The sequence below is a fragment of the Chaetura pelagica genome, unplaced genomic scaffold, assembly GCF_000747805.2.
Source record: "Chaetura pelagica isolate M959 unplaced genomic scaffold, ChaPel_1.0 scaffold205, whole genome shotgun sequence".
Lineage (NCBI taxonomy): Eukaryota > Metazoa > Chordata > Aves > Apodiformes > Apodidae > Chaetura > Chaetura pelagica.
In genome coordinates this window covers 1,834,401-1,861,123 of record NW_009953318.1, presented here as the reverse complement: position 1 = coordinate 1,861,123, position 26,723 = coordinate 1,834,401, and the positions used below count along the sequence as shown (strand labels likewise).

The following is a 26,723-nucleotide window of genomic DNA, read 5'->3' as shown; positions in this document are numbered from 1 at the left end:
AGTTTATGAAGTATCTTATTGTAGCATCACTTTCAGAGGTAAAAACGAAAATCTTAACTGGTCAGTGCGAGTCTTTGCAGTTATACTGGTCATGGAGGTGGGAGCAGGATGGGAGGTGGTCATGGTGATAGAAGAATCAGAGTATTGACAGGCTGCAAGATAGCACTGCTACCAAAAGTCCTTGTGAAGTTAGATTCTTGTTTTAACAACTGTTAAGATCTCTACTTGGACACTTAATATGGTCCCACCTGTTCTCTGTGTTAATTCTGAAGTATGGAGAGAGGATCGCTAGCAAACTAACAGTACAAAGGTGCCAATTGACTTGGGGCAACTCTTTGATACTCCCTTTCAAATGAGATGCTGACCTTGTTCTAGTTGGCAGTGGATGGGATGTATGGCTTTCAACGTGATGTGCTGCAATATCTGGGAACTGTTGTTGGTGCACAGGTAAGAGGACTGGGCCACAGTGGGTATGGAGACCCTTAAGGTCTCCAGCATTCCTGGCCTCTGTGAACTAGGCATGGGGCAGGACAAGACAAGACAAGGACAAGGACAGGACAAGAGGCCTGTGAGAGTGAGGCTGGTTTGTTTGGTTTTCTTTTTGAACTTTTATCCGGTTAAATAGAGGTCATGTCAAAGAACATCACTGCTGTAACTATCATGAATCCATAAACTTCCACTTGTTTAAAAAAAAAATTTAAAAAATCTAAAAAACCTAAAAAATCTATTCATGTTTTTTGCATGCTGATGAGGGTTGATGGGAATGTTACCATATCTTATAGCTTGTTGGTGCAACCAGAACTTGTCTCATCACTGACACCACCAGTAAAATGCCTCCAAGATTTTGTATTAATTGGAATTATGGGATGCATTGTCATGGTTCATAAGACCTATGGAGAGAAGAGAAAAAAGGGATTTTGAAATAAATTCCTTAAAAGATGTCAGTCCTACAGTAGCTGAGTTTCATTGCTTAGGAAATTGAATCCAGGGAAGGTCGGTGTTTTGTGGGGGTTTTTGTTGGTGGTGTTTTGTTGGTTTTTGTTTTGCTTTTTTTTTCAAAGGAAATGTAGTCAGGAAGAGGCTGACCTGACCAAGGACAGATGGATGTAAATAACCAGACAGAAATCTTTATCAAGGTTTTGTGCCATATGCTCTAAGCAGAATTGGAGCACCAAAATTATTTCAGCAGTTACAAAAATAATTTCACCACTCAATCTTTGTGGATTTGAAGTGGTTGTCAGAACATTATTTTAATTAGTCTTACATGGGCAGATGTAAAAGGTTATAACATTGATGCTCAATTTTAGGTACATTTCTAATAAAGACGGGATTGTTAGGGTTCATCATTCCCATCATGAGACTGTTTTTGGGTCTTTATGCTTTTGCTGGGTTTTAGAGAACAAGCTAGGCTTTTGTTACGGAAAAAATTCTGTTGACCTTTTCCTTCTAGAAGGCGTGTTTCCCACTTGACAAGATGCTGGTCTTTGAGAAGCAAAGTTGTCAGGGTTTTTTTGCCATGTTAAAAAAATTACACCCAGAGCTGGCTAAGTTGATATGCAGCTGAATAACTGTGGTTTGCAAGTACTCACAAGGGACCTCTTTGGCTTTAGAAGAAAAAAATCTCGGAAGACCTCCTCATGGCTGGCCATGTTTGAACTGCTCCCAGCTCTGACTGCTAACCAGCATGTCCAGGCGCCCGCCTGACTTACCAGCTGAGCAAGCATAGCCAGACAGCGCCAGTGAAGCCAGACCTCTGCTGCAGCTATTACAAATCAGACTGAAAACAGAAATAGGTCGTATTATCAATGTCTAGTCATAACAGTTTGTATTTCAGATGCATAATATATCCATCAGAAAAATTACAGCATTTACAGTAGCAGATGTCTTCTTTTGTGGTGCTTGTCAGGACTTTAACATGTTCTGCTGTCAAAAGTATGAGATTTTTCCCACCTGAAACAATATGGAAGCTGAAAGATTGCTTAGGTGGACCATTTAGAATTTATTGCTGTTGTACTGATTGAATATAAGTTCAATGCAATTTACTGTAACTGTGCAAAATGAAATGCTCATTTGCAGGCAGTGGAATTATACCCAGCTTAAGTGTTCAGTGATTTTTTAATTCTTCATAGTTCATTTTTCTAGTATGAATAAACTGTAACACCTGAAACTATGGTGATAGCAGTAGAACTGTTAGAATGGATTTGAATAACGAGAAAGAACAATCTCAATTTTTTCCTTAAGGATCAAAAATTTGTTATGCTATTTATTCCATGAGTTCCCTTTTCACTCCTTGAGTTAGCTGGTTAGAAGGGTGCACACAGAGAGATGCATCCCCTCAATCCCTCCCTTGAGGCCTGGAGCTCTGGCTGATACTGTTACACAAGGAATAAGAGCTAGCTCAGATACAGTTGTGTTCTGTCTCAACTTTCAGTTACTGAATAGTCAGTTTATTCTAATCTAGATGGGGTCAGTCTGCTTTCTGAAGCACAGTAACTGGTTAGAGTAAGGCCTGGGATGGGTGGAAGCTTATAATCAGCTTATGACCAAATATCCGAGGTGTTTGTGCTTTTGAACATTAGTCTCCTCAAGTTCAGCCATCACCAGTTGGACTTGAATTTGTAACTGAAAATTTGGGTTAATTATAAATCCACTGACAATCCAGTGTAATTACTCTTTGTAGGAACAATCACCACAGGTGACTTCTACACTTATGTGTAAGATATGCAAAATACCATGGGCTAATTAAAAAAATAATAATTGGAGTTGGACAGTTAATACCCTGAATTGTTGCTTTCACTCCAGAGTCAAACCAAGCTGCAAGAGTTTTCAGTGTGGGAATCAGGTGTCCTCTGTTGCCAGGGCCTCCTGGGAGCTCATTCCTTTCTGGCACTTGGTAGACAAGGGGTTCTCAAACTGCTTTTGTGCAGGGGGATTATGGGTGACATCTGAAACATGAGGCTTTCACTTTCCACTGCCCATCCACCCCATTTCTCCCATGCTTTTCCTCCCCAGGTCTCCCCTGAGCACATCTGCAGGTCTATCTTGTCTACTGTTTCCAAAAACAATCAGTTCCTTCCTACTTCTTGTGCCCATTACTGTCTGGGTTTTTCAGGGCGTGGGAATCGTGTGCTCACTAACTGCATTAATGCTTTCTCCTGTTTACTTCTTGTGTTTCTTGTACATTGTTTTTGATTTAGCTTATGTAGTTGTGTTTACCATGTCTTAGGCAAGGTATGTAATAATTTTTAAAAATTTCCAGTGTATCATCAAATTGGTGGACAAAGGGTTTGAAACGCTCCAGTAGCCAGAGAAGCATTGCTGGGTAGTCCTTTCTAAAAAAGGACTGTTTCCAGTATTTAAAGCGTTTGTATAGAATTGAAGATTAATTATAACTCAACTGCATATATTATAGGATTGAGATCTGTGTTTTCAGTTCTACATGTATGGAAGATTATTATTTGATCTTTAGTTTCTAAGCTGATGTTGTCTGTCTGAACACTGAAAAGGGCTTCTCTGATCCCTCTAAGGTGTATTGTCAAAGGAGGAACATTAGAAATACTTTCTCCTTTGCCTAGAACAGATGAAAATACTTCCTGAACTCAACAGATCATTGGTTTGTTCCACTGTAGTTTCTCACCTTTACTGAAAGTGGTCTTTAGTAAAGACCTCATGATTTCTTGTCCTTCATGCATGTCTGGAACACAACCATGCCAGTTGCAGGATCAGTTAGAAGAGGTAACTATTTTTGTTAATTGCTCTGTTATTACCTTTCATTAGGGTATGTGCTGTGCTTGGTGTCTACTCTTTCTCCCTTTCCTTAGTCTGCAAAAGTTCAGGCTGTGGTTTGTGATGATTGTTTTTCTAATCAGTGTCTATCTGCAGAACCTTGAGTCAAGAACCTTTCTGATAGACAGTTGTCATTTGTTTCATCACTATACCTACAGTAATGTTTGCTATAGTTCATGGAATCATTCCTCCAGTCTTCCCTCATACAGTCTTTTATACCTTTTTTAATGCATCCCTTTAATCTTAAAAAGCCATTCATGTTGGCTTGCCCACATTGTGTTTTGCTGTCCTTTTTGATTCTTGGCTTATTCCAGGATGAAATACATTTTTGCTTTACAAGATTTCCTTAAACATGCTTTCTCTATTAGTTTATTCCAGTCTGTTATAACAGAGGCTTATTCTGTGCTCCATGAAAGCTTTGAGATACTACCATTTATAAATGCTTCAGTGAACTAGACTATTTCACTTTAAACCTTTGATTGTTTGATCCTAGGCTTCAGCTCTGAACTCTCTTTATTTAAGGTTGTGGCTCAAGTTGCTGAACTGGTGCTGGATTTCTGTGCAGTCATTGCTCTGGGTGTGAAACAGGCTGCAGAATCAATCGCTGTCCCGGCACATAAATGTGTGTGGAAGTCCACTTAAAAAGAGGGAGGATTTTTAGCCTTTGCCACTACATTATTTGTTTTCAGTGGCACATTTCCTTAGGCAAGAATTTGCGAAGAGTTTTTAGAATCTCTGTTTTGTGTGATGTGAATCTGGGCTTTTTTTCAGATGCCTTGCAGGAACTCCTCCTGTCAGATTAGCATGGTCTAGTGGTCTGCATCCAGGCTAGGAAAAGAGCCTCTGAGCTCTAATCCCATATCTGATGCTGACTGCATTGATCCTTTCCTCTTCAGGATGCTGTGGATGACTGTGAATGTATGTCCTTAATGACTGGCATTATCTTCCTCCAGAGTAGGTCCTCTCTCCTTTCAAGACTCTGGTCTATAGATGTGAAAGTCCTATGTCGATGTTGATGTCGTTCTCTAGATGTGAAAGTCCTATGTCGATGTTGATGTCAAAATTCGTTCTCGCCTTACATTTTTTTTTATGTCAACAGTTACCTGAGGGGTTCCTCAGAGAGAGGGGATAGTTTTGGCCGCAGAAATTTATCAGAATGGACAGATATGTTCATGTAGACCTACCAGTCAGTAGCCTCAGAGTTCTTAACCCTGGCAAAAACTAGACGTGATTTCACTGTACCTTTAGACAATAACTAGACTCCCTGGCATTCTAACCTGAGTATTTTCCCCAAAGGATTAGTTTACTACTTTAGCTTCCCTCTTTGTGAAACAAGGATGATGTTCTCTTCACAGGATTAGGTGAGGATTAGCTAGTGTTTATCAGTGGCTTGCAGATAAAAGAAGTGCTTTGTTTACATGTGTATCTTTTAGACTGCATGGTCTTGATCACATGGCAATGCTCTGCTCTGCATTTGAAAAATACCTGATGTAGGATACTGCTACAAAATAACTGTTACAGAGGGTTAGTAAGATGTGCGTATTTTTACAATTGAATCCTACTTTATCTAAATGCAAGTATTTTGAAGTTTGGAAATATTCTGCCCTATTTTCTTCTTTTATTACCTCTCAATTTTTTTGTGTTAGTGTTAATACATAGGATTTTTGTGGTCATGCTGGAAATTTCAGTGTTTCTGGCCTAATGGCTCTAAATACTGTGTAAAGATAGAAGGAAACACAATGCCATCCTTCAAGTGTTACCTTACTAGAGAGACAGGCAATATCTGCTGTTACCTTTCTGCACCAAATATTCCTGGTTCATGAAATGTCTGGAACCTGAAATACACATTGCTTTTTCTACTTCTTACATCCTTTCTGAAAACAAAGGTTTTGCAGCAGCAGGAAGCAGCCAGCAGTCTTGTTGGAAATACATCTTGTTCTTCCCTAGCAATATTTGCTCTGTGCAGTTTTCTTAGTAACGTGAACAGATATAGCTCAGAAGACAGAGGAAGAACAACTATGTTGTGATGGAAGTTAAAAAATGTGGGGTTTTTACAATTATTTTTTTTTGGCCAACACCACGGTCAAGCACAGTTTGGTTTTTTACCCTTCTGGATGGCCTTTGGAGTTGGAGTTGATATCCTGAATTGACATGAAATTCAAAAGACAACAAGCCAAATGTTCTCAACAGCCAGATTTTTTTCTTTCCAGAGGGTTGTGCTAATAAAGAGGTAGAAGGATGATGTGTGTATAGCATACAAGCAGGAGCAATTCCATTGAGCAGCTTTTTATCCAACATCAATGAAGTGGCACAAAACGTGAAATTTTGAAATGCTATAATTTCTAGTTTTTGCAGCACCAAACTGCAGGTTGCTAATGATTTGATTGATACTGCAGTGGACAAGATGAGATGGGGTATTGTATGAAGATAGTGTTTTAATTCATCCAAATTTGGACAGTTTGGCTTTTCGGGGGCTTTGTTCTATGAGGAGGTACATAAGTGGACTCTGAGCAGGAAGAAAATACAGTAGAAATTTTTTCTTAAAGTAAAATACAGGACCAAAGGGGACATGGGGGGCAAATCACACCACCTTGGAGCCTGCATAATAACCCATTCTCCTTTCTCACTGAACAGTCAGTCAGTGCCCTGAGGCCTGTTCCTTATTCCCTCTGTCCTTGTTCCCTGGGTTTCTCTTACTTCTGAGGGTTGTCCTTGTCTCTTCCTCCACCCATGTGTTTTAAAAATTACTTCAGTCTATTTGCCTTAGAGAAAATTTCCTAATACTTGGCTGCAAACCCGTTCTTTCAAGCCCTTCAAATAACCAGCTCCTTCCAGAAAACATTCCTGTGTTAATTTCCCTGAGAAAATTTTGCCCATTTAGTCTTGTTCCTGAACTTTTATTGCATTTCTTTCAAGTTCCTCATGGAAGGAAGCAGTTCTTATGTGTTTGTGAAAGGCCATTTATATAGTCCCCAGACAGTAAGTAGTCAGAGACAGTCTGTAGGCAATAGATGCATCTCTCTAGCCTTACAGAAATATTATCTTTCTTTAACATATTATCTTAATTTTTGCTCTCATTTCTCTTGGTTTTGGCCCTCAAAATCTGTAGGGGATTATCATATGCTAGACTAACATGGAAGTGCTTACAAATGTATAAAGGAGAAGTTCCATTATGCAGCCTTCCTGCCACTAAAATTGTTTACAGTGTTTTCCAGCTTCAGTGGGAACAGGAGTTAATCCAAAATGGTTCTGACCAAGAACAGAGACTTTCATTTACCATCTGCTTAGGTAGTGTATTACTGTGTGATACACAGTAATACTTGGTGTTAGGATGTCCATTTTGATTCCCCTTATCCAGATGTTCTGAGAACATCAAATAGACATGGTTGCTGTTGAGATAGGAGGTCTGCTCATTGCTGGTATAAACTGCTGCTTTTCTACAGGCTGTGAAACAGAAACACTTTCCCTGTGATAAGTTCAGCAAAATTAAAGGGGCTCGAAGTCTTGGGAAATCCTCTGAATCCCTTGCTGCCCTCCCTCCACCTTTCTCCTCTCCTTTTCCTTGTATGATCTCTTCAGTTTTACCTTCCAAAGATTAAAATCTTACCCCTGATAATGTCTTGTGGCTGTTGCAGACTTGCATAAACGTTTTTCATAGGCTCTTTTGGTCATGTCAGGTTGTATTCTAGTCATTTTCCCAGAAAACACCCCGAGGACCTGTGTACAACTCATCTGAAATGGTTTCCTATTTCAGCTTGTTACTAATGCTGTGGGATTGTTCAAGCATCCCAATTATATATATAAAAAAATGTTAATCATCATTTTGCACTGCTCAAACAGATTTGCTGTAGGAAATTGGCATTAAAACCTTGTTCTTTGGGTCATTAGAACAGTATTATTTTCTCTGTCATCCCAGTTCTCCTCCTGAAATGTTCCCAGGAGGCTGGTAAGTCTCATGCTGCAGCTCGGCGCACGATCGGGAAGCTGTTCCTGTGTGTGGCATCCATGCTGTGCTGTCTGTCTCACTTTCTCACCCGCCCACCCCTCCCCACGGCTGCCTCGCTCAGGTCCATTCGCCTTTTCAGTGGCTGAGATAAGATGTCAATGAGAGGGGAGGAGGGCTAGCAGAGCTGCCGGAGGAATTGATTCTTGTCTCCCTCCCTGAGCAGTCTATCTGCGCAGCAGCACATGATACGGTTTTGCACAATACCCTGTGAATGCCCTAGTCAGCAGCTTCCAAGGGAAGAAGAGTATTCAGGAAGGAAAAAAAAAAAAAGGCAGTCCTCTGCGAGCCGCAGAGAGTGCATGGATCAGAGCTAAATTTGGAAAGCTAAAGCTTATTTCATGGAAGATTATTAGAATTATTTGGGTTTCCAAATGCATGCTCACACACATGTACGTATTGCTGGCCAGCTTTTCCACGTGACTCGGCTAGATCCAAATGCAGCTGTTATTTATAGATGGCAAGAGCAGTGATGACATTATCTTATAGCACTCCAGCCCTGAAATTATAGCACTTGTGTGCTGGGAGAGGGGGCCAGATGACCTCTGTGAGAATTCAGGTGGGCTGCTCTTCTTTAAATGTCCATAGGATGAGATAGTCACAAATAACCCTCTTCCCCATTTCTTTTTATTTTCCAACAGAGAGAAGAAAGGTATTGAAAAATCAGTGTGGGCTGTAATTTCTACTGACTTCTTCCCTAGATGCATGTAAAAAGCAATTAGCAATGTTCAGGTTTTTTACCTCTCCCTTATTCCAAAGATAACCTATTTCTACCTATGTTAAGCCATAAACATTCCCCTGAAGACAAGGAAACAGCAATTTCTAATCTGTCTAAAACTAGTGTTCTTACTTAAGTTTTAAAATAAAACAGTCTCATGTTCAAAACCACTGTGTGCTTGTAGCTCAGCTAATTGCACTGAGGCATGTGTGCGTGCACTGGAGCTGTGTCTTAGGATGCTGCCTGTGCAGGGAAACAGCTGGCTGATTTCCGCCTCTGCAGAGCGCAGAGAGCAGCCTTGGTGCTGGAGCCAGACTCAGCCGCAGCAGGGAATTCATCTCGCTGGGGGAAAACACAAAACCAAACCAAATAAATGTCGGGGTGGGAGAGGTGGAAGAAGAAGAAAAACCCAGTCAGATCAGGTTCCTGGTCAGGTTTACAGCATGGTCATGCAAAGAGATGCCTCAGCACAGCTAGGAGCATGCAAGCCACAGCAGGGCATGAGCACACACAGCACAAGACAGGGCTACCTGAAGGCAGTATTGCTGCTGAACACTTTGAATCGTGAAAATACAATCAAAATAGTACAATAGTCTGAAGATCAGGCAAAGGTTATTTAGAGGTTTCTTATTTTTGTGAAGTTTTCTATGTGGCCCTAATCATAACAGATTTAAACAGAGTATTTGCTAGTTTTGCTTTATTGGTAATGAATAAACATAGCACAAGATGTGTCTTTAAGAGCATTGATGCCTTAACAAGAGCATCCATAGCTCACAAAGTCTGCTCTTTTAATACAACCAAATTTGAGGTGCGAAGTATCCATTAGCCCAATGAACACAACTAGAAGAAAGGAATTTTCAGAGTACAGAAGCCTTTCTCTTGCTCAGATTAGTTATCAAGTTCCCAGTGCAGCTTGGAAAATAATTATTTGGCTTTTAGCTTTGGTGTGTTTATTGATTGATAGTTAATTAGACAGTTCTCAAGAAAAGGTGATTTGTACCAAAGAAGCAGAATAGGTTGCTAGTAAAGGGAAGATGACAGGGTTTGTGGGGTTGGTGGGACACAGAGAGGAAAAAGAGAAGTAATGACTTTGCTAGAAAACTAACACATTAACTCTGTAGTGAGATGGGAAACATCGCTGCCTTGAAATTGCAGCACACTCACGTGTCTGGCTGCTCTCTATTGCTTAAACAGAAATTAGTAACTTTAAAACTCCTGGAGGCTGGGTTTCTATTCCCTGATGTTCCTAACTGTCTCCATTATGTAGTCTTCAGTACATAGAAATTATTTTGTATGTAGTTGTATATTTCCTTCAGAGTGAAAAACAGCATGCAAGGATAGAGCCAGAGTGCTTTTAGCTTAGTTCGGTTCAAGTACAAGGTTTGTATTGTGTGAAAAATGGTCCTGCAACCCCCAGCTTTGAAAATTAACTTTTTTTTTCCTTCAACACTTTAAGTTGGCAAGGGTTGTATTATACCAATTGTACAAAAATAAAAAAAAAGTTCTGAGGACACCTGGTAAAACATTTTCCCATAAAAATGTAAAATAATGTAAAATTAAAGCAAAGAGCAAGACGGCAGAACCAAGAAGCAGAAGTTCCTAAAATAGCCTTTGGTCCTTCTCAGAAGTTCTGGCTGTGCAATGTTAACTTTGGAAACACGTTTCTGCTATAAAATTTGGTTGTGTGGTTTTTGTGATTTTTTTTTCCTCCTTGAAAGCCTCTCCAGATGTTTTACAGTTGTTTGAAAATGTTCCATGGCAGGCACAGAGACTGTGGGCACAGAGCAGTCACCCCTTGATGTGGTGGTTGTGGTTTTTCCTTGCAAAGAGAGGAAGGTGTATGATCCTCTCTGTTCTGGGACTCACTCTGTCACAAATGGTGTGACCTTAAGCACATCACCTGCTCTCAGTTTCTTTCATCTTTAAAACTTAGCCAGCAAGCCATGTAGCTGTCTGGGCCACTTCAGCAATCTCTGCAGGAAATTCCCACTATGTAACCAAGATGTTAAGTATTTTTTATGTTTCTTGTCTTTTTAGAATAACTATAAATACAATCCAAATTTAAATCTTTTTCTGATGCAAGCTGTTTCATTAAAGTTCCTGTGTTCACAATGATAAACTCATTTGATTGTAAAAGACTTAAGAAAGTAATCTATGCCATGCCTCCTTGTCTGAAGAATCCCTAATACTGTTCTCACTGAATGTTTATCTGACCTTTACTTGGCATCTCCATTCATGGAAATTCATTAACTTAGCCTTAAGGTAATTAGGAGCATTAGCATGCCCCTAATACCTAACCTGTGTCTTTGCATGTAATATTTTAGTGTTTCTATTGTGGATATGGATAATGCTTTGTTACTCAGTAAATCGGAATACTGTTGTTAATAATTCTTCTTCTTCAAAAAAAAAACCTACCCCAAACTAAAACCACCAAAAGCCCTACTCCGTGCAATCTTTTTTTGCAGGTTATATTGATAGTTTTTTAGATAGGTTATATTGATAGTTTATTGATAGTCATAATTGTGATGACTTTTCTTCCCCTTCTGTGGTTTTACATAGTGGTGGGGTGGAGACAAGGGAGAACTGAACATCTTTCACTCAGGCAGCCAAGGAAGTTGGTTGAGTTTGCTGAAGCAGCATGGCATGGCTTAGCCTCTGCACAGCTACTGCCTTCAGCTCTGCTTCCAAGAATTCCTGCCTTCAGAGATGGTTCTCACCCCATTGTTAGGAAGTGGCACAGTGTCAGATTTTGTGCTTGTCCCTGTTGGATTTAGTTTCAGACCATTTCTCCAGCTTTTCAAGATTATTTCAACATTCAATTTCTGCAATCAACTGATGCTTCTTTCCAGCTTGTGCCATCCGTAAACTGACCCAGAACGTGTTCTAGCCCTTTATCCACCTGCATCATAAATAAAGCATACAGTTACTTGAGACCCAGAACAAACTCCTGCTTGTTCAGTAAGCTTAAGATTCCAGCCATTTTGTGTTGTGTTCAGCTAGACCTTATTTCCCTTGTTTATTTGTAAGACTCATGTAAAGCAACACTGAAGCCTCACTAAAATTAAACTAATCTACGTTCAGTGTCTCTTGTCTGCTAGTGTAAAGAAAGTGAAGAAGTGTGGCATGATTTGTTCCTGATAAATCCATTTTGATTGTTACTCATTTTCTACTTTCCTCTTGGTCCTTTTGAATAGCTTGAGTTATTTTTCCCCATCTGGGAAGCGGAGGTTAAATTCTTAAAGTTATTCCTTTTGCTTTTTTGAACATAGTCACTCTGTTTTCCCTTTTTCAGACTTTCATCTTCACACTGATTGGGCATGGATGCCCTGTGATGAAACTCTGGTTAAGTGCCTCTGGTATTTTAGCACTTTTGGGTTTTAGTGGTAGTGTTAGCTTAGAAATTCTTTACAGTACCATTTGGAGGGCTCAGGATGGATTAAGTGAAACTAAGCTTCTCGCCTACAGTTCACTGGTTTGAATCTAGCCAAGAATGGGTTAAAATGAGTCACTTCCATTTTCTCAGATGCCTGTATTATGTGTGAAATCTGTTGATGACTAGAACTGGCGTTACAAAATAAAAGCGTACACCAGTAATGAAAGACACTGTTGTTTGCAATCTAAGCAGTGAAACCAACAGTTGGATGAGTAAGAAAACAAGCAGTCAAATGCTATTGGAGTGCATTTCCTTTGGAAAGCTGTATCCAAGATTCACTTGCTGGTGGGCTTTCACCAGCTTTGTCTTCTCTTTATAATGGGGCATGTTTTCAGATGTAGCAACGTGGGTACATCTAGGCTTAAATGAGATGCTTACGTATTTTATCTGGATCCATGCAGAGTGTTTTGTGCTTTCCAAATCAAGCCATTGTTACTGTGTTTTGTAATGTATTCCTTCAAAGTTTATGTAGTGAATCTGGTAAGATGCTCTGCCAAGTTTTGGCAAGTGTAAAAGGAAACTGGGGAATCCCAGTTCCACTGAATTCATAGGATAAGGGTAGCAGTGTTCAAATCTGTGTCTCCAGCATGTACTATTCCAACTGGCAAGAGCTTTTGGGGAAGCCTATACATATTCTTCAGAAGAATTTGTGAAGATCTTAAGAAATACCAAGGCAAGCTGGACCTATATTCAAGACCAAACTTGTACATAGAGTCATTCTCATGCAACAACCTTGAAAGCATATGCTAGATAACTCTCGGATTTGCAGTAAGGGTTTTGTTGAATAAAACCTCTGTTAATTAATTTGATGTTACATTCAGTTTAATTAGACATTCCCTGTGTTATCTATTTTGCTATGAGCCTGTACGGTATTTGGTTTTTTAATGATAATACATAACTCCATTATAGATCCTACCAGCATGAAGCTGAGTATTTCTGCAGGACACAGCAGTAACTATAGTAATGAAGGAGGTGTTGGTGATAAAGGTTATTACTTGGATATTAGTGGTAGAAACACGTTTCATGCCTAGTATCACAATGATGAAGTGTGGCTGTTGAGTCTGTGTTCCCGTTGCTATTAGCAGAGCAGTTCATGCCTCCCAGAGCAGTGTCTGAGCCTGCCACTTCCTTTGCTCTGTTGGGAAATTCAGTTCCACACACTTTGCTGTGCCATCACTGGGATTAGCACTGTTTAAAGCTGTGTGCATTTGAAGCTGGTAACTAGGATACAACTTGCTCTCCTCACTGCTCTACTAGTAGAGTGGTTTTGTGTTGGTGCTTTTAAGTTGAGATAAGATGAGTCAGTTTAATCCAGCTTGTTCACTTAACTGTTCAAGTTAACATCGCTGATTTTGCCAAATGGAGAACAGCAAGTGCAGTCCTCAGTCACTCCAAAAAAGCAGCCAGCTGGAGTGTAAACCTCCTGGGCTTGAGGTGGGAGCAAGCACTGGCTCTGTGCAGTGGACCCTGTATGCAGAGTGGGCATCTGCTGGCAGCTAGAAATGCAGGCCTGGGAGGAGAGGTGGGCTCCCTGGGAACCACTGAGGGTACATGTTGAACAGCCAGACCGCTGAGAAATTACTAATTCTGCTTTGTAATTAGTGTTTTGTGTACTTCTTTTGTGCTCTCAGCATTTAGGCAGATACAGAGCAGAAGCTGTGTAATAATAGGGGTAGGGCTCGTCTGTTGCAGGGTTAGGACACATAGCTGTGCCTTGAGAGAACTAAAGAGGAGGGCAAATGCCTACTCTGAATTTCTCCTAATGGAGAACTACATCCTGTTTCTTCTGTGGCCTTGCATTTCTGCCCTGCTGGTCCAGTGGGTTAACCAGCCATTACCAAGCTCTACCAGAATGTGAGTAGGACAGCTGCAGGGAAGTCAGTCCTTGAAACAGTTTGAGGTGACCAGTTTCTCCCTCTCTATATTTCCCAGCTGTTAAAAAGCAAAATGGCTTTTAAAACATTAAAATATCTGATTTACTGCTTCCGAAAATTGTGGACAAAGTTTCCATCTTAATGCAATTGGAGTTACTTTTCTAACACTCTAGCACATTGAGCATTAGGTAGTTTACATTTAAAATGTATTTTTCCAAACAGTATATAGTATCCATTTTTCTGTGTAAAAATAATAACATTATTAAATAGCCAAGACAATAGTTATTCCTACTCCTCTTCGCTGCTTCCCTTCCCACCTCACCAAATCATCTCACTGGGTAGTTTATTAAAACTGTATTTAGATTGCAGTCTGTGCAGAAGAGTATAGAAAGCCCTTGGGAGCTCTGTATTCCACTTATGTGGAATTCTCCATATAAAAAATATGATTTTTTTTCTAAGAGAAACATAAAATTAATGGATATGATCCATGAAAAATGCTGTAATTTCTTACTCTGTAAATATCTTTTCAGCCAAATGCATTTCCTTCTGAAACACAAAACCAAACTAGCGAGACAGTGCTGAACAGATAGTTCTCTGAATCAAACTCCTCCTTTTTTCCTAATATTTTCATTGCAGTGAGTAAGAAATACAGGGTCTGCCAGTCTGCCTATTGAACTATCTACTGCAGCTTAACTGCAGCAAGGAAGCAGTAATCCTATTGTGCTCCTCCAGCAGTCTCCTGGGAAAGCAGAAGGCATTGAAATTACTGAGCTGTTGTCCTACCTCCTCCTCACCTGTCTTTGTAGCTGTAAACACAGTGTCTGCCTGTAAATAACAGTTTGCTGCACCTTTAAGCACGTTCCCTAACAAGAGGCAGTGATTTACTGAGGTGATAAGCTGTAACTAATGCTAGGGTATCATAATAGGTAAATAGATTAGCATCGTGCTTCTCTGTATTTTGCTTTCTAGGGAGCCCACTGGCTCATGCACTCAGAGATGCTTACTATGGCACTTTGCTCCTTGCCGAGTTAAATAAGTCAGTTACAGGATTGCAGCTATCCTGTCCAGTGTGGATGCAGCTAATGGAATGCATTAGTGAATCTATGGGGTAGCATTGATCACTTAGCCTATTTGCTTTCCCCTTTCAGTTCCCTGACCCAAAAATGCATTGTAATGGACTGTACCAATATTTGAAGCTATCCTTTGAGCTGTGTCATAAGCATCCCTCCTGTAACTGTTGCCAGTGCACTGGCATCATTTGTTGTCAAGAAGTAAGAAGCAGCATGGGCAGCCTGGCGTGATCTGTGGCTTCCCCTGCTTGAGTTCCTTGGTTTTCCTAATGGAAGGGATGGACGCTTCCAGAGCAAGGGTGTTCCTCCTGCTGGGTGATGGGTGCACATGGCTCTGAGGGATGGGCAGCAGAGGCCTTTGTTTCTGTGCTTCCTGACAGGTTTTCGGCACAACAGGGCACTTGCAGAAAAGGAATGGTACTGGAGAATGTGCCTGGTCCTAACAATCATGTCGCAAATCTTGTGATATTTGGCACGTTCTTAAAGACCTGGCTCTTAGAAGCAGCGGATTAAATAACAATTGCTTCCTTTCTCTTTCAAGCAAGGCTTAGCTCTGTAGTTGCTGAGAAATGCTTGAAATGTGACTTGAGCTGAAAGGAAGAAAAAAATCTTTGCCTTCAAGCCCTCTTCTCATCCCGAAGCTCCCAGTATGGATACATTGCAATGTCAGGAGTTTTATCAATGAAAATGTTTAAAACTATTGGAGGCATTGAGAAGGACATAAAGCATGGCCAACTCTGGATGTGTGGGAGTATTCATTAGTATTTTAAGGAGAGGTTGGTCACATTCTATGCTGAGACATGCTCTTGCCACATTCGGTCCTCTGCAGAGTAAGGAGAAATAAAAATGGGACTGGGTAGCAGAAAGCTGAGTATCTCTGAATGGATTTTTTCCCCCCTTTCTTAGGGAAATGCCTTGGGCTACTCATAATGGAAATTTCTCTTGTTTTTAAATCTTTCTGGTTTTCTCTGTTTCACAAATGTGAAAGCTGAAGCTGCTCATTTTCTGTTGGTTTCTTAATGCAGTTGTTGTTAGCAAATCAGTATTGATTTATTCCTATGAAAATACATCAAGGCTTAAAGTAAAATACAATCCCATTAAGAATAGTACAGGTTTTGCAAATAGAGTAAGTCAAATATTGCACTAATCATCCTAGAGTGTGTCCCTTTAAGCCAAATAGATGTGTGAATACACTTAAACTGTCAGCACATCATTTAATTGCCATTATTATGCATCTTTTGGCATGAGGTGACAGAGCCCTCTGTGGCTGAGCAGGGCTGGAAAACATCAGTTCTGGTGTATTAACTAGGTTGCATTTTACACCTGGGCTACCTGTGTGGTTGTGCATGTTTAAGGATTTTTCCTTTTCCCCCATTGCAACAGTTGACTTCAACTTAAGGAGGAAAGCCACATTATTGTATGCAAGGAACACTGAAGCAATGCAGCACAGGAACACGATTTAAATCTGATCATTAAACTGCCGCAGCAAGAGACTGTGAGAGATGGTGTGGATGGTCCATCTGCAAAATCTGTGCTCCTGTTGTACTAGGAGGAGGGGTGGAGGAGGGAGAATAAGCAGCTGCTTGGCTGTGCTGTGAGAGGGAGAGACTGACTGTTGGCACCATCTGTAGCTGTCCTTTGTGCTTGCTGCTTTATCTGTTCATTATAGTATGATACTGAATTTCTCGTGCTTTGAGTGTAAATGAGTTGAGATGTGCCTAATACTGTCAACATAAAAAGCAGTAACTAAGTACACTAAAGATGAATAGTGTAATCTGTAAATTCATTTTGAGTTTGTTTCATCTTGCTTGAATAGCCCAGGAAGTGATGTTCTCCAGAAGCCAGCTGTACCAGATGTGTTTGTGGGGGTAGAGCAGTGGAGGTGAATGGAGCAGAGCAGAAGGGGGATGGCCCCAGCGTTTCCAGCAGAGAACAGACTGAGAGGGTTCTTGCTGCTGCTGAGCAGGATAAGAGGGGGGCTGGCAAATCCTAAGGTACCTACAAACAGCTCTCTTTTCATTCTATGCGCAAACACCGAGGCAGGGAAGAGAGTGATTATTATATACGGTAGATGAGTTGAAATGTCCCGAGGGAGGAAAGGTTAAACCTTTCTGTAATGAGTGCTGTGATAGGGATGAGTAAATTTGTTACGTTTTATACCTGCATTCTCTTAGTTTCTACAAACATGAGTCCTCTCCAGATAACTTGTAGAATGAAATGGTCCAGATTATCTTGAGGGCCTCTTTGTTCTTTGATGGTTACATTTCACCTTTATGAACATGTATTGGATATAGCTAATAATAACAACTCATTGAAATCTTTTCTTCACCTCACCAAAGCAATGTTCTCTCATTGGCATATTGTTTTCCAGGAGTTACTCTGCTATTTTCCCAAGCAGGTTTGTTTTTTTGTTTGCAGATCCTGCCCTCAGACCCATCAGGTTGCTGCTTTTTATCCTATTTGTCAAGTGCATACAAGTGTATAAAGGTGTGCGGAAGGAGCAACTCCCTCCTCCCATCAAAGCCTCATTTAAGATGGACGATTCCCATTTGACACCATAGTAATTACCCTTGGCTGTGGAAGCATTCAGCATCCACTATTATTCTGCAAATGCTGTGCTCAGTGTTCTGCAGAACACTGTGTTTCTCAGAGCTCAAGTGGCTGTGGTGCACGGGAATAAACCCTGCAAGGCAGGGATTTGTATCTCCAGCCGGCTGGAAAAGGGGGAGGGGGGCCTTTGTCACTGGCACATTAGTAATGATATGCCAGGGATAAAAGGTGAGTATAATTTGATCAAATGCTTTTTGACAGATTCCTTGGCTAACAGAGAAGCAGCTTAGACTGACACTCGTCGCTGGAGCATTTCATGGAGCTCGGGGGAATGCTTTCTGTGGGCTACATGTGAGGTTAACAGTTTCCGAGTGACCATATTTAGTTACATAAAGAAGTGGTGTCCCCTTTTTATCACAGCAGAGCTCTAAAATGCCTCCCTAAACACTGCTCTTGACCTTCAGCTTGATAAACGCAATGAAATTACTACATCTCCTTTGTCCAGATGTGTGATTAGTTCACTGGAATGGCCTGGGCTTTAAGTATTTTTCTTCTGTGGCCATTAAACTTGAGAAATTTCAGTTGTTTCTTGTACTGAATAATAATATTTGTAGGTGTTCTTGGGCAAATCAGGTTCCTTTTCTTTTCCCCTAGGAATACTACTTTACAATTAGTGTTTGAAATTTGTTCTACTAAGTATGTATTAACAGTACCTGTGAGTAGCTACTAGCAAAAGTGTTGTACCCTGAAGGGATAGTTTGTAACTGCTTATGATTGTGTTATTTGGTGAAAAGACAACCATTAGAAAAATAAGACATTAGAATAAAATCCTCCATTTTGGTGAATTGCGTACTTGTCTGTTTTAAACCAGCAAGCCTAAAATTACATGTAGAGCCCTCCTACTCTAAACCACTGTGGCAGTTTATGTTTTGACTAGTCTGGTTCTCACCTACTTGTGCGATCTATTGATTTGTGTTCAGTTCATCACATCTCAAGAAAGCACTTAGTTAAAATTTAAATACAAAACATTTTCTGGTTCTGAGGGTTTTGTGAAGAATGCTTTAAAGAAGGAAAACCATAAGTGCTTCCTATTGAGAATGTTTCTTCAACTGCCAAATTTTGCAGTTAGTCTGCACTTTGTTCTGATGAGACTCGCATCATACCTTGGTAACTCTTTACCTGAGCCACTTATGATTCAGGCAGCTTTGAGGCTCAGGTGGCTGTTACTGAAGTGGGGTGTCTTGACAGGCTGTGCTCACAAGAGCCAGATTTCATCACAGTCAGCTTCTGGAGCTCTGCTTGCTGCTGACTTTGCTGGTGGTTGCTCTAACTGAGTGTGGGTGCGTAAGGGAGAGGCCACGTTTTCAGAGATAATGACCCTTTTCATGTGTTCAGAGGAAGCTGCAAGCTTTCTGTCCCTCTAGGAAATCTCTGTATCTTCATAGCTCATAAGAGTGATTTTCTTGTAAGCGCAGAATTACCCTAATTGATGAGAAGATTAGGCACATAATGGAAATAGAGATTTAAGGGTTGTGTTGGGTCAAATACAGATTTAAGTGCCCAAGTTTGTATCCATACATCTATATGGCCATGTTCTCCTGTTTATCTATTTAAGACTGGTAGCTGATAGCAGTTTTGGAAATTAATTCCTGCACATGGGTTCCTCTTTATGGCTCTCCAATTAAGCTTTTGCACAAAAATAGCCAAACAAAACAAGAGATCTTGTTCCTTGATCCTCTCTGTGAATGATGCCTTCCGTATGTCTTTGTTATATTTCCATTAGTATGAAATGAATTCTTCTGCATCTTTTTTCCCTTCACAACATCTGTCCTATATACTTGTGCCTCATCCGTTCTTCATCTCTGTGCCACTGAGCTCGGACAAGTTCTCTCATGCTTTCTGGGCTGTGCAGAATATTTGTAACTTGTGTAAAACATTATAATGATAGTGTGGGGCAATTACAGGCTCAATTTAATAGGATGATAATTTGAGTGCTGGTTCATGGACAAGCTTTTCACTCCTGGTGTTTGACTGTTCAGACTGTGACTTCTGTTACAGTAGCTTGCATCCTCACTCAACTGTGCTGGTTCCTCAGTTGTACACTCACTTTCACTGTGTTCTCTTTGCACAGCGCTGCTTTCGTCGTGGTGTGAGGAGCTGGGACGGCTCTTGCTGCTTCGCCACCAGAAAAGCCGGCAGAACGATCCTCCAGGGAAGCTACCTATGCAACCCCCCATGAACTCTATGAGCTCCATGAAACCCACCCTCTCTCATAGGTGAGTCTCAGCCTGGTCTGTAGGAGTGGCAGTCTGTACAGATGTACCACTTGACACATCTGTTAATTGAAATGCTTATTACTGTTGATGGAGGTAGCTATACTGTTTCGTGTGCTGAACAGCACTACAGGCAACGGGGGATCTGTAATTACAGCAAATACTAAATAAACTTAGATTTTGTCTTTGCTGTTGCCTGATGCATAGTGAAGTGATGCTTCCATCTTCAAATCTGTGGTTAGATGAAGTGGGCTTGCTTTCAAACTTCAAGTTGTGCCCCAGAGATGAAGTGTCTCTCACCAAACATATTCTTACTGTATATCTAAATAAGCTGGCTTTTCTTGAGGTTATAAACATTTCACTGATGTTCTATTTTTTAAGTTGCCTTGGAAATGTATTGTATACAAGGCAGCTGTATAGATGGGAGAGTGTCCTATGCCGCCTTATATGAGGTGAGGATCACAAAACACTTAGTTAATTTAGAGAAAACATGAGCATTAAAGGACACACCAGAAGAAGCTGAAGATGTGTTGCCTTTGATTACAAAATTATGTGGAAAAACAGTATTTATATTTCTTGTCTGGGAAGCCTGGGACAAGGCAAAAGCCGAAGAGTAAGTGTTGACAGGATTAAACATTCATTTTATTCTTTACGTTTCTGAGAGTTTTTTTCTGAGGCTTTCCCCAAAGCATCACATTAAAGAAATCACAAATAGTATAAATCGGTTTTAGTGTAGGACACTTTTGCTAGTATAGGATTGTAAAAGTGCAAATAAGGCTGAATTCCTTGCACCTAGATTTTATGGTAGTAAGAGTAACTTGAACTTTTGTGTTAGAATGGAGCTTAGGGACATCTTTGTAGCAGTGCATTTGCACATGTGAATTCATCTGGAAAACACTTTTGATTTAGGGTTGTTTGGTCTTTTTTTCCTTATTTTTGTTGTATTTATGGGGAAAAAAAAACCCCACAAAAACATGCAAATACTGTGCCTTTTATTATAGCCCTTAAGTCCTTTTTTGTATTGTAACTAAGGTAGTATCGCTGACTTTTCAGAGTACCTGGACTGCCTCTTTCGTTAGTTGTTTATGAAATGATCAATTGTGAACACACTTAGAAAAAATCTCCAGAAAATCTTCTGTTCTAAAATAACTTACCTTTATACCTGAGAGAAGCTTTGCAGAAGCCAAGGTGAAATTAGTGGCCAGTCTGCAGAGAAGGTGTAGTGCAGTGTTTGTGATCTCTAAGGTGTAGTTTTGTAGTTATGAGGTGCCTGATTCTCATCCAACCTTGTAGCTTCTGTTCCCCTAGAGTCTGTCTACAAGGTAAAGATGAAGGCATTGTTCCATCTCATAGGGGCTGTGTGCTACATTAGAGAAGATAGGTACAACTCTCTTATTTCGTGGCAGTTTTCTGCTGGAAGTCTGTCATAAGTTAAAAAAATAAATAGTTTATTCTGCTAAACCTAAACACTGGCATTTCTGGCAATACCAGGTTTTGAAATATTCTGCCTAACAGTAGAATATTGTGCCCGGTATAAAACAGTTCTTGTAAGTTTCTCTTGAGTATTGCCCTCAAAATGCTTTATCGAGGACACTGGGAATCAGTTTCAAATTACTGCTGTTTACCTATGAGATGCCCCTGTAGGAGCATAATTTCTGTGGTATGACTTCTTATCTATAGTAGCTGCAGCAGGCACTTAGGGGTTTGGAATACCTGCATCGCTGCTTCCGTGCATGCCGTTGTCTCGTCTGTGATTTAGCCATAACTATGACTGTTCAAAATCTCGCAGGTTGTACATTAGGTTGGGACATCTTGTTGCTTTCCAACTTTTTTTTTTCTACTGGAACTGTTTATTTTAATGGATGTTTTATAAGCATTCTGTAAGACAGCAAAATAGGAGGTAAAAAAGAATTGAGTTTTCTGTTTGAATTAAACTAAAGATAGAAAGCCATTAAGTACAATCCCAGTGGTAAAGTTGTTGGAGCAAAATATGTATTTGCATTAGATTACAGTTGGGTCAAAAGCTTAGTATTAAAGTTCACAGTATCTTTTCTGTAATTCACAAGGTTTTTGTGTGAATTCAAACAAAAAAAAGAGTATCTTTTGCATTTTCTACAAGAAATTAGTGTAGCCAGCTAACTCATGTTTTGTAGAAGAATGGCATGATAAATTTTAATAGCCAAGAGCATATTCAAGAACCTTACATATCTTAACAGAGGGAATATAGGATTTATGTCAGTTGCTGACTATCACAAGCCAAAAAACCAAGAAGACAACCAAGCAGCTCTTTCTCTGTCATCAGGCTATCTTGGGTACTACACACAGAGTTTTTTCTGCTGTTGCTTTTACTAGCAAGAAAATTACCCAGAACTCTCCTCAGGTACTAGAATCTCAATGTACCTGGCACTACAGAAGCATAGCTGCTTAGTCTCAAATTTGAAACAGGGCTTGGCTATTGAAAATAAATTCTGACTCAAGAATATATCACAAGAATCTAAATTGAATAATTCGTATTTAAGAAACTGTGAGCACGTACACTGGAGAGAATTCAGATTTGGCCTGTTTTTAGAGACAACCTGTATTTTTGAAAGGTTAATTTAGTTGTGGCAGAAAACTGAAGTGGACAGATCAAGGAGGGCTTTGATAGCAATGCTGTTGCGTCAAATGTACTTACAGAGAGCAGAATATGAGCCATGCAAGGATGTGCACACATGCTACAAATGCTTTCAGAGTAGGGACTGTATTGTGCTCATTTCTTTCTAAATTCAGATTTTCAGTAACAGAATGATAGCATGTTGTGTCTGGAACAAAAATTCAGCTAAATACCTACTTCCTAGTGTAGGGCATTTGGTTGGACTACAAACTCCTGTGCTTTATGAGCAACATAAACACTGGATTCTCAACTCTTTCAACCTTATCTTTTGTTTTAAAGTCAATGCAATGTAATAATTTTTAGCTCAAACTTGAATGTGAGATTCATTGATTTTTAAAATTTTATTTTACCTTTAGACTTTTTTACTAATTCATGTGGGTAAACTTCACTAGTAGGAGACCTATCCGCATCCTTAATACTGTATAACTTCTAATTTATGTCCTATGTAAAGGGTTTACAGGAGGCTTAAGGAGAACCTATATGGCCTTTCTGGATAGGAGTGAAATTTCATGTTTTCTAGCTTCCAGGGAGTCATGGAACTCCTTTGTGTTCCATGTATTTTGTATTTTTCCAATCTGACATAATGTCTCTAATAACACAGTACTTAAGGTGGCTGTTTTTTTTAAATTCTAAATGAATATAAGGTCTTTGGTAAATGTTGTTTTATAAGTACAAATTATTGTCATTATACACGTTCCTTTGCTTTGATCATGTTCCTTCTTAACACTTCCTTGCGTTAGGTGATGAACCTTTGTACGTGTATCAAATGGAATCCTGGTTGAATAGGTTTCCAACAATCCCAGTGGAAACTGCACCCTAGCTCAGCTTAGGGTGGAATTTACCCTTGCAAGCCCTAAGGAACTTCTCTTTTCTTGCATAGCTTGTAGTAAATCTTAGATGACAAAAACACCAGAAAACAGACAGCTGTTAGTTACAGTTCGGTATGTTGTCATGAGTATTTGTCGGGATCTTGCAGCTGTCTTGCAGGTAGTGACCAAGGGGTAGTAGTATCTGTATAGGGTGGTCAAGATTGGTGAAAATTGTGAAGATAAAATTATTTTTATCACAAGTTACTTAGTGCCAGAGGTTTTGAGAAAATTAAACAGCAGATACAATTAAATAGTAATTCAATATTACAGTAGGTGCTTTATATATTGTCATTACTGGTTTATGTTCAGGCAATCTCCATAAATACCTTTTACTGGTTAGACTTGCTTTACAATGATGCTTATTTTCACTGTTTCTTTTGTCCCTTTTTTCTTACAATGTAAGCTTTTCTAAGAACTGAACTTTCAACATTGGTAGGAGCTCTTGGAAAAGAATGGTAATTCTGTGTCTGAATTTTTACTGGGGGGTTAGGATAGGCTCTTAGTTTGTTAAGAATGAGGAGTGTTCTGATTATGATGTACTAGCAGAACCAGTGTCAGAGTCGCTGCAAAGGTTGCTGCCATTTCAGTTTTGCTATCGTAGGTGGTTTTGACCAACAGTGATAGCCACCTTAATGTCTGGATAAGAGAAATGGTTAAGGTGAAAGGTCAAGTCCAGCACAAACACTTTTAGGAAAATGAACACACTGTGTATATACTATATATCAGTCTGAAGTGGAGTATCACACACACTGCTGCATGTGACTGTAGCATACAGGAACAACCTTTGCAAAAAAATTTCAAAACTCTTTAGGTGAAAGATAACATTGTTTGAAAGCCTTTTCATCTTTCAGTTTGTGAAGTTGTGAAATAAACATAATTAGGGACTGAACAGATGGTAAATCCTAATATAAGAGAATATATCCATTAAAGTAACCTGTATTATTCCTGATTCTGCAAGAGAAGCTTCTGTTTTTCTTCTGTCTTCCTTTCTGTCAAGAAATGTTAAAATCCACCATCAGGAGAAAATAAGATAAAAGTTCAGAATCCAAAAATATTGGTGCAGAAGTGCCATTTCTTAGAGAAAACCAAACAACAAAACAAAAACCCTTAAGATTTGTTCAGAACAATATTAAGTAAGGCCCAATGCTCTAAGCATTGAGAAGGCAAAACTTAATTGCCCAGAAGTACTGTCCCAAGACTTGCTTTCCCATCTTCTCCTCCAGGTGAAACACCAAATACTAGTTTTAGTGCATACACTTATAGGAGGTGGAAGAAAACCTTGAAAGAATGTTGAAGCTAAAAACAAATTTATTGTTATTCTGTAGTTGAAAACTGATAATGGGTAACCATTAGCTGTTAATAATGAAACCTGTAATATTTTCATGTGAAAAATCTGCGTTGCATTTTAGCTGAGAAAAGTTTGTCATCAGTTCTTGTGGTAACAGGAGAGATTGAGAGATGCTCTCTGAAATCAGTAACGTACAGCTTAACTTCTTTTCAGATATGTATTCTTCATATGCTATGGATAATTGTGTTTTGTGTACAGCATCTAGTACAGATGTGAAAACAGGACTTCTGTGTGTAGTAGTCAAAGTGAGGGGCTATTGCAATTAGAATACTATGTAGCAATGCAACTGCTATACCTTTTTTAGATTTTTTTTTTCTTCTAAGTACTTGTGTTAGGTAGTCTGCATTTTTTCATCTAAGTGTTGTATGTACTAAATTAAAATTCTGGGGTTTTGTTTTGTGATTATTTTTTATGTATAAAAAAGATGTCAGCTGATATTTTAAAAAATCTTAATAAAGACCCGGCAAATACTGTTTAAGGTGTATCTGCTGGCTGAAGCAAAACCTGACCATCCCAGGCTTTGCCCTGTCTATGTTGGATTTTAAAATATGATAACTAACACTTTTGAAAGGGCAACTGTCTCTCTAGTTTGGGCCCTATTAAACATCCAGTTCCTGAAAATGTTTAATTGATTGCAAATTACTGTTTAGTGATGGTCACAATAGTATCATGTTCTTTACACGAGGGACACTCTCAAAAGCAGATGATTCGTGCTGAATCTATGTGATTTTTCTGTTCCGGTGTTGGGAAGGTTCCCCCTGTCACCCATTCTCAATGGAGCCAACACATGGCACTGAAGATAGAAATCATTCTGCTGTGGCAACACCCCTGGTTTTTACCGATTTTGACTGTCAGCAGGATAACTGTGAGGTGACACTGAAAGCTATACTTTGCCCAGCTTATTGATGCAAAACTCATGAAAATCATCCAGAGTCTTTTAGCTGGATTGAGTACCTTTGGATAGGGAATATCTGAACAAAGTCCAGATTGCTCTTCAGCCACTGCCACTCGTGTCAGGTCCATGCATGACGTGCAGCAGTCCTTGCCAGGCACAGCAGGGCTGGGGAGGGAGGGACAGCCCTTTGGGCTCTGTGTGAGCGGCTGTTCGCTGGGTACCCACGCGGTAGCATCCTGCCTGCCAGGAGGTGACATGGCTTCTAAGCAGGGAGGGAGCTTTACAGTCTGGCAACGTTTTCAGTTTTCAGTGGAGTGAAAAAAAACTACTGGCATAAATGATGGTAAATAGCTTGTCATTTTCAAAATGTTTTTTTGGGTGTTCTAGTAACAGGAACACATCTGAGTTGATGTGTTCCTGTTTGTCTAAAACATGATCTTTTTCTTGATGCCTTTTCTCTACATGTATCTGTATCCACTTAGATGAAAATTTGACCCTCCGCAGGATTTCCCTGTAAATAGATTACGAAAGGAGCTAATTCCTAATACACGTTTTTGTAATTATTATTTTTTTTATTCATGATGTTCCTATATGCTTGGGTTCTCAATTGTCTTTAGTATTGCTATGGGACGAAAAGGAAATATTATTACTGTTGGCGGTGATAGCTTTTCTAATGGTTCCCCGAAAATAAATGGGTTAGGAATTCTTGCTAAAAAAATCCGTGGCTGGTTTTCGCCGGAGATGACAACAAAGCCTGCTCAGTAGACAGAGCACATGAACAACCTGTGCAGATGGGTCGGTGACATTAACTGTATACTGACAGTGCCTTTAGCAGGAATCGGTGGTTTCTTCCCGTGGAAGGGCTGTGCTAGGAAGGAGGAATAGCACAGCAGCCGGGGCATCTTCTTGAATGTCCTCATCTCCAGCAAAGCTGGGAAGACAGGGAAGGTACCACAGTCTGTTTATGCTCTCCGTTCCCACTTACCATGTCAGGGGAGATATGACGTGATGGTTTGTTTGCCCGTGTCACTGTGTCAGCAGCAGCATTTCCGAACAACTTTGACAGGCAGTGTCGGAGGCAGCTCGGGGAGAAGCGGCTAAAAATTGCGCTCTCTGGGCAGCGAAGCGCTGCCGTCCCTCGCCCGTCAAGCCGCTTGGCAGGGGCCCCTGCCCTGTGCCCGGGCTCCCCGTGCCCAGCCCAGCCCAGCCCGGCCTCACACGTCCCCCCACGTCCCCGCCCGGCCCGCTCCG

General features: G+C 40.1%; 1 protein-coding gene across 2 annotated transcripts in view; it reads left to right on the top strand.

Annotated features, from left to right (window-relative positions):
* ZMIZ1 (zinc finger, MIZ-type containing 1) overlaps window positions 1–26,723 on the top strand; it is a 156,712-nt gene that overhangs the window by 87,229 nt on the left and 42,760 nt on the right. For both annotated transcript variants that reach the window (XM_009998124.1, XM_009998123.1), the window contains exon 4: window positions 19,566–19,710. In XM_009998124.1, coding sequence (XP_009996426.1) covers window positions 19,566–19,710 — 145 coding nt within the window. The remainder of the gene's footprint in view (window positions 1–19,565; window positions 19,711–26,723) is intronic.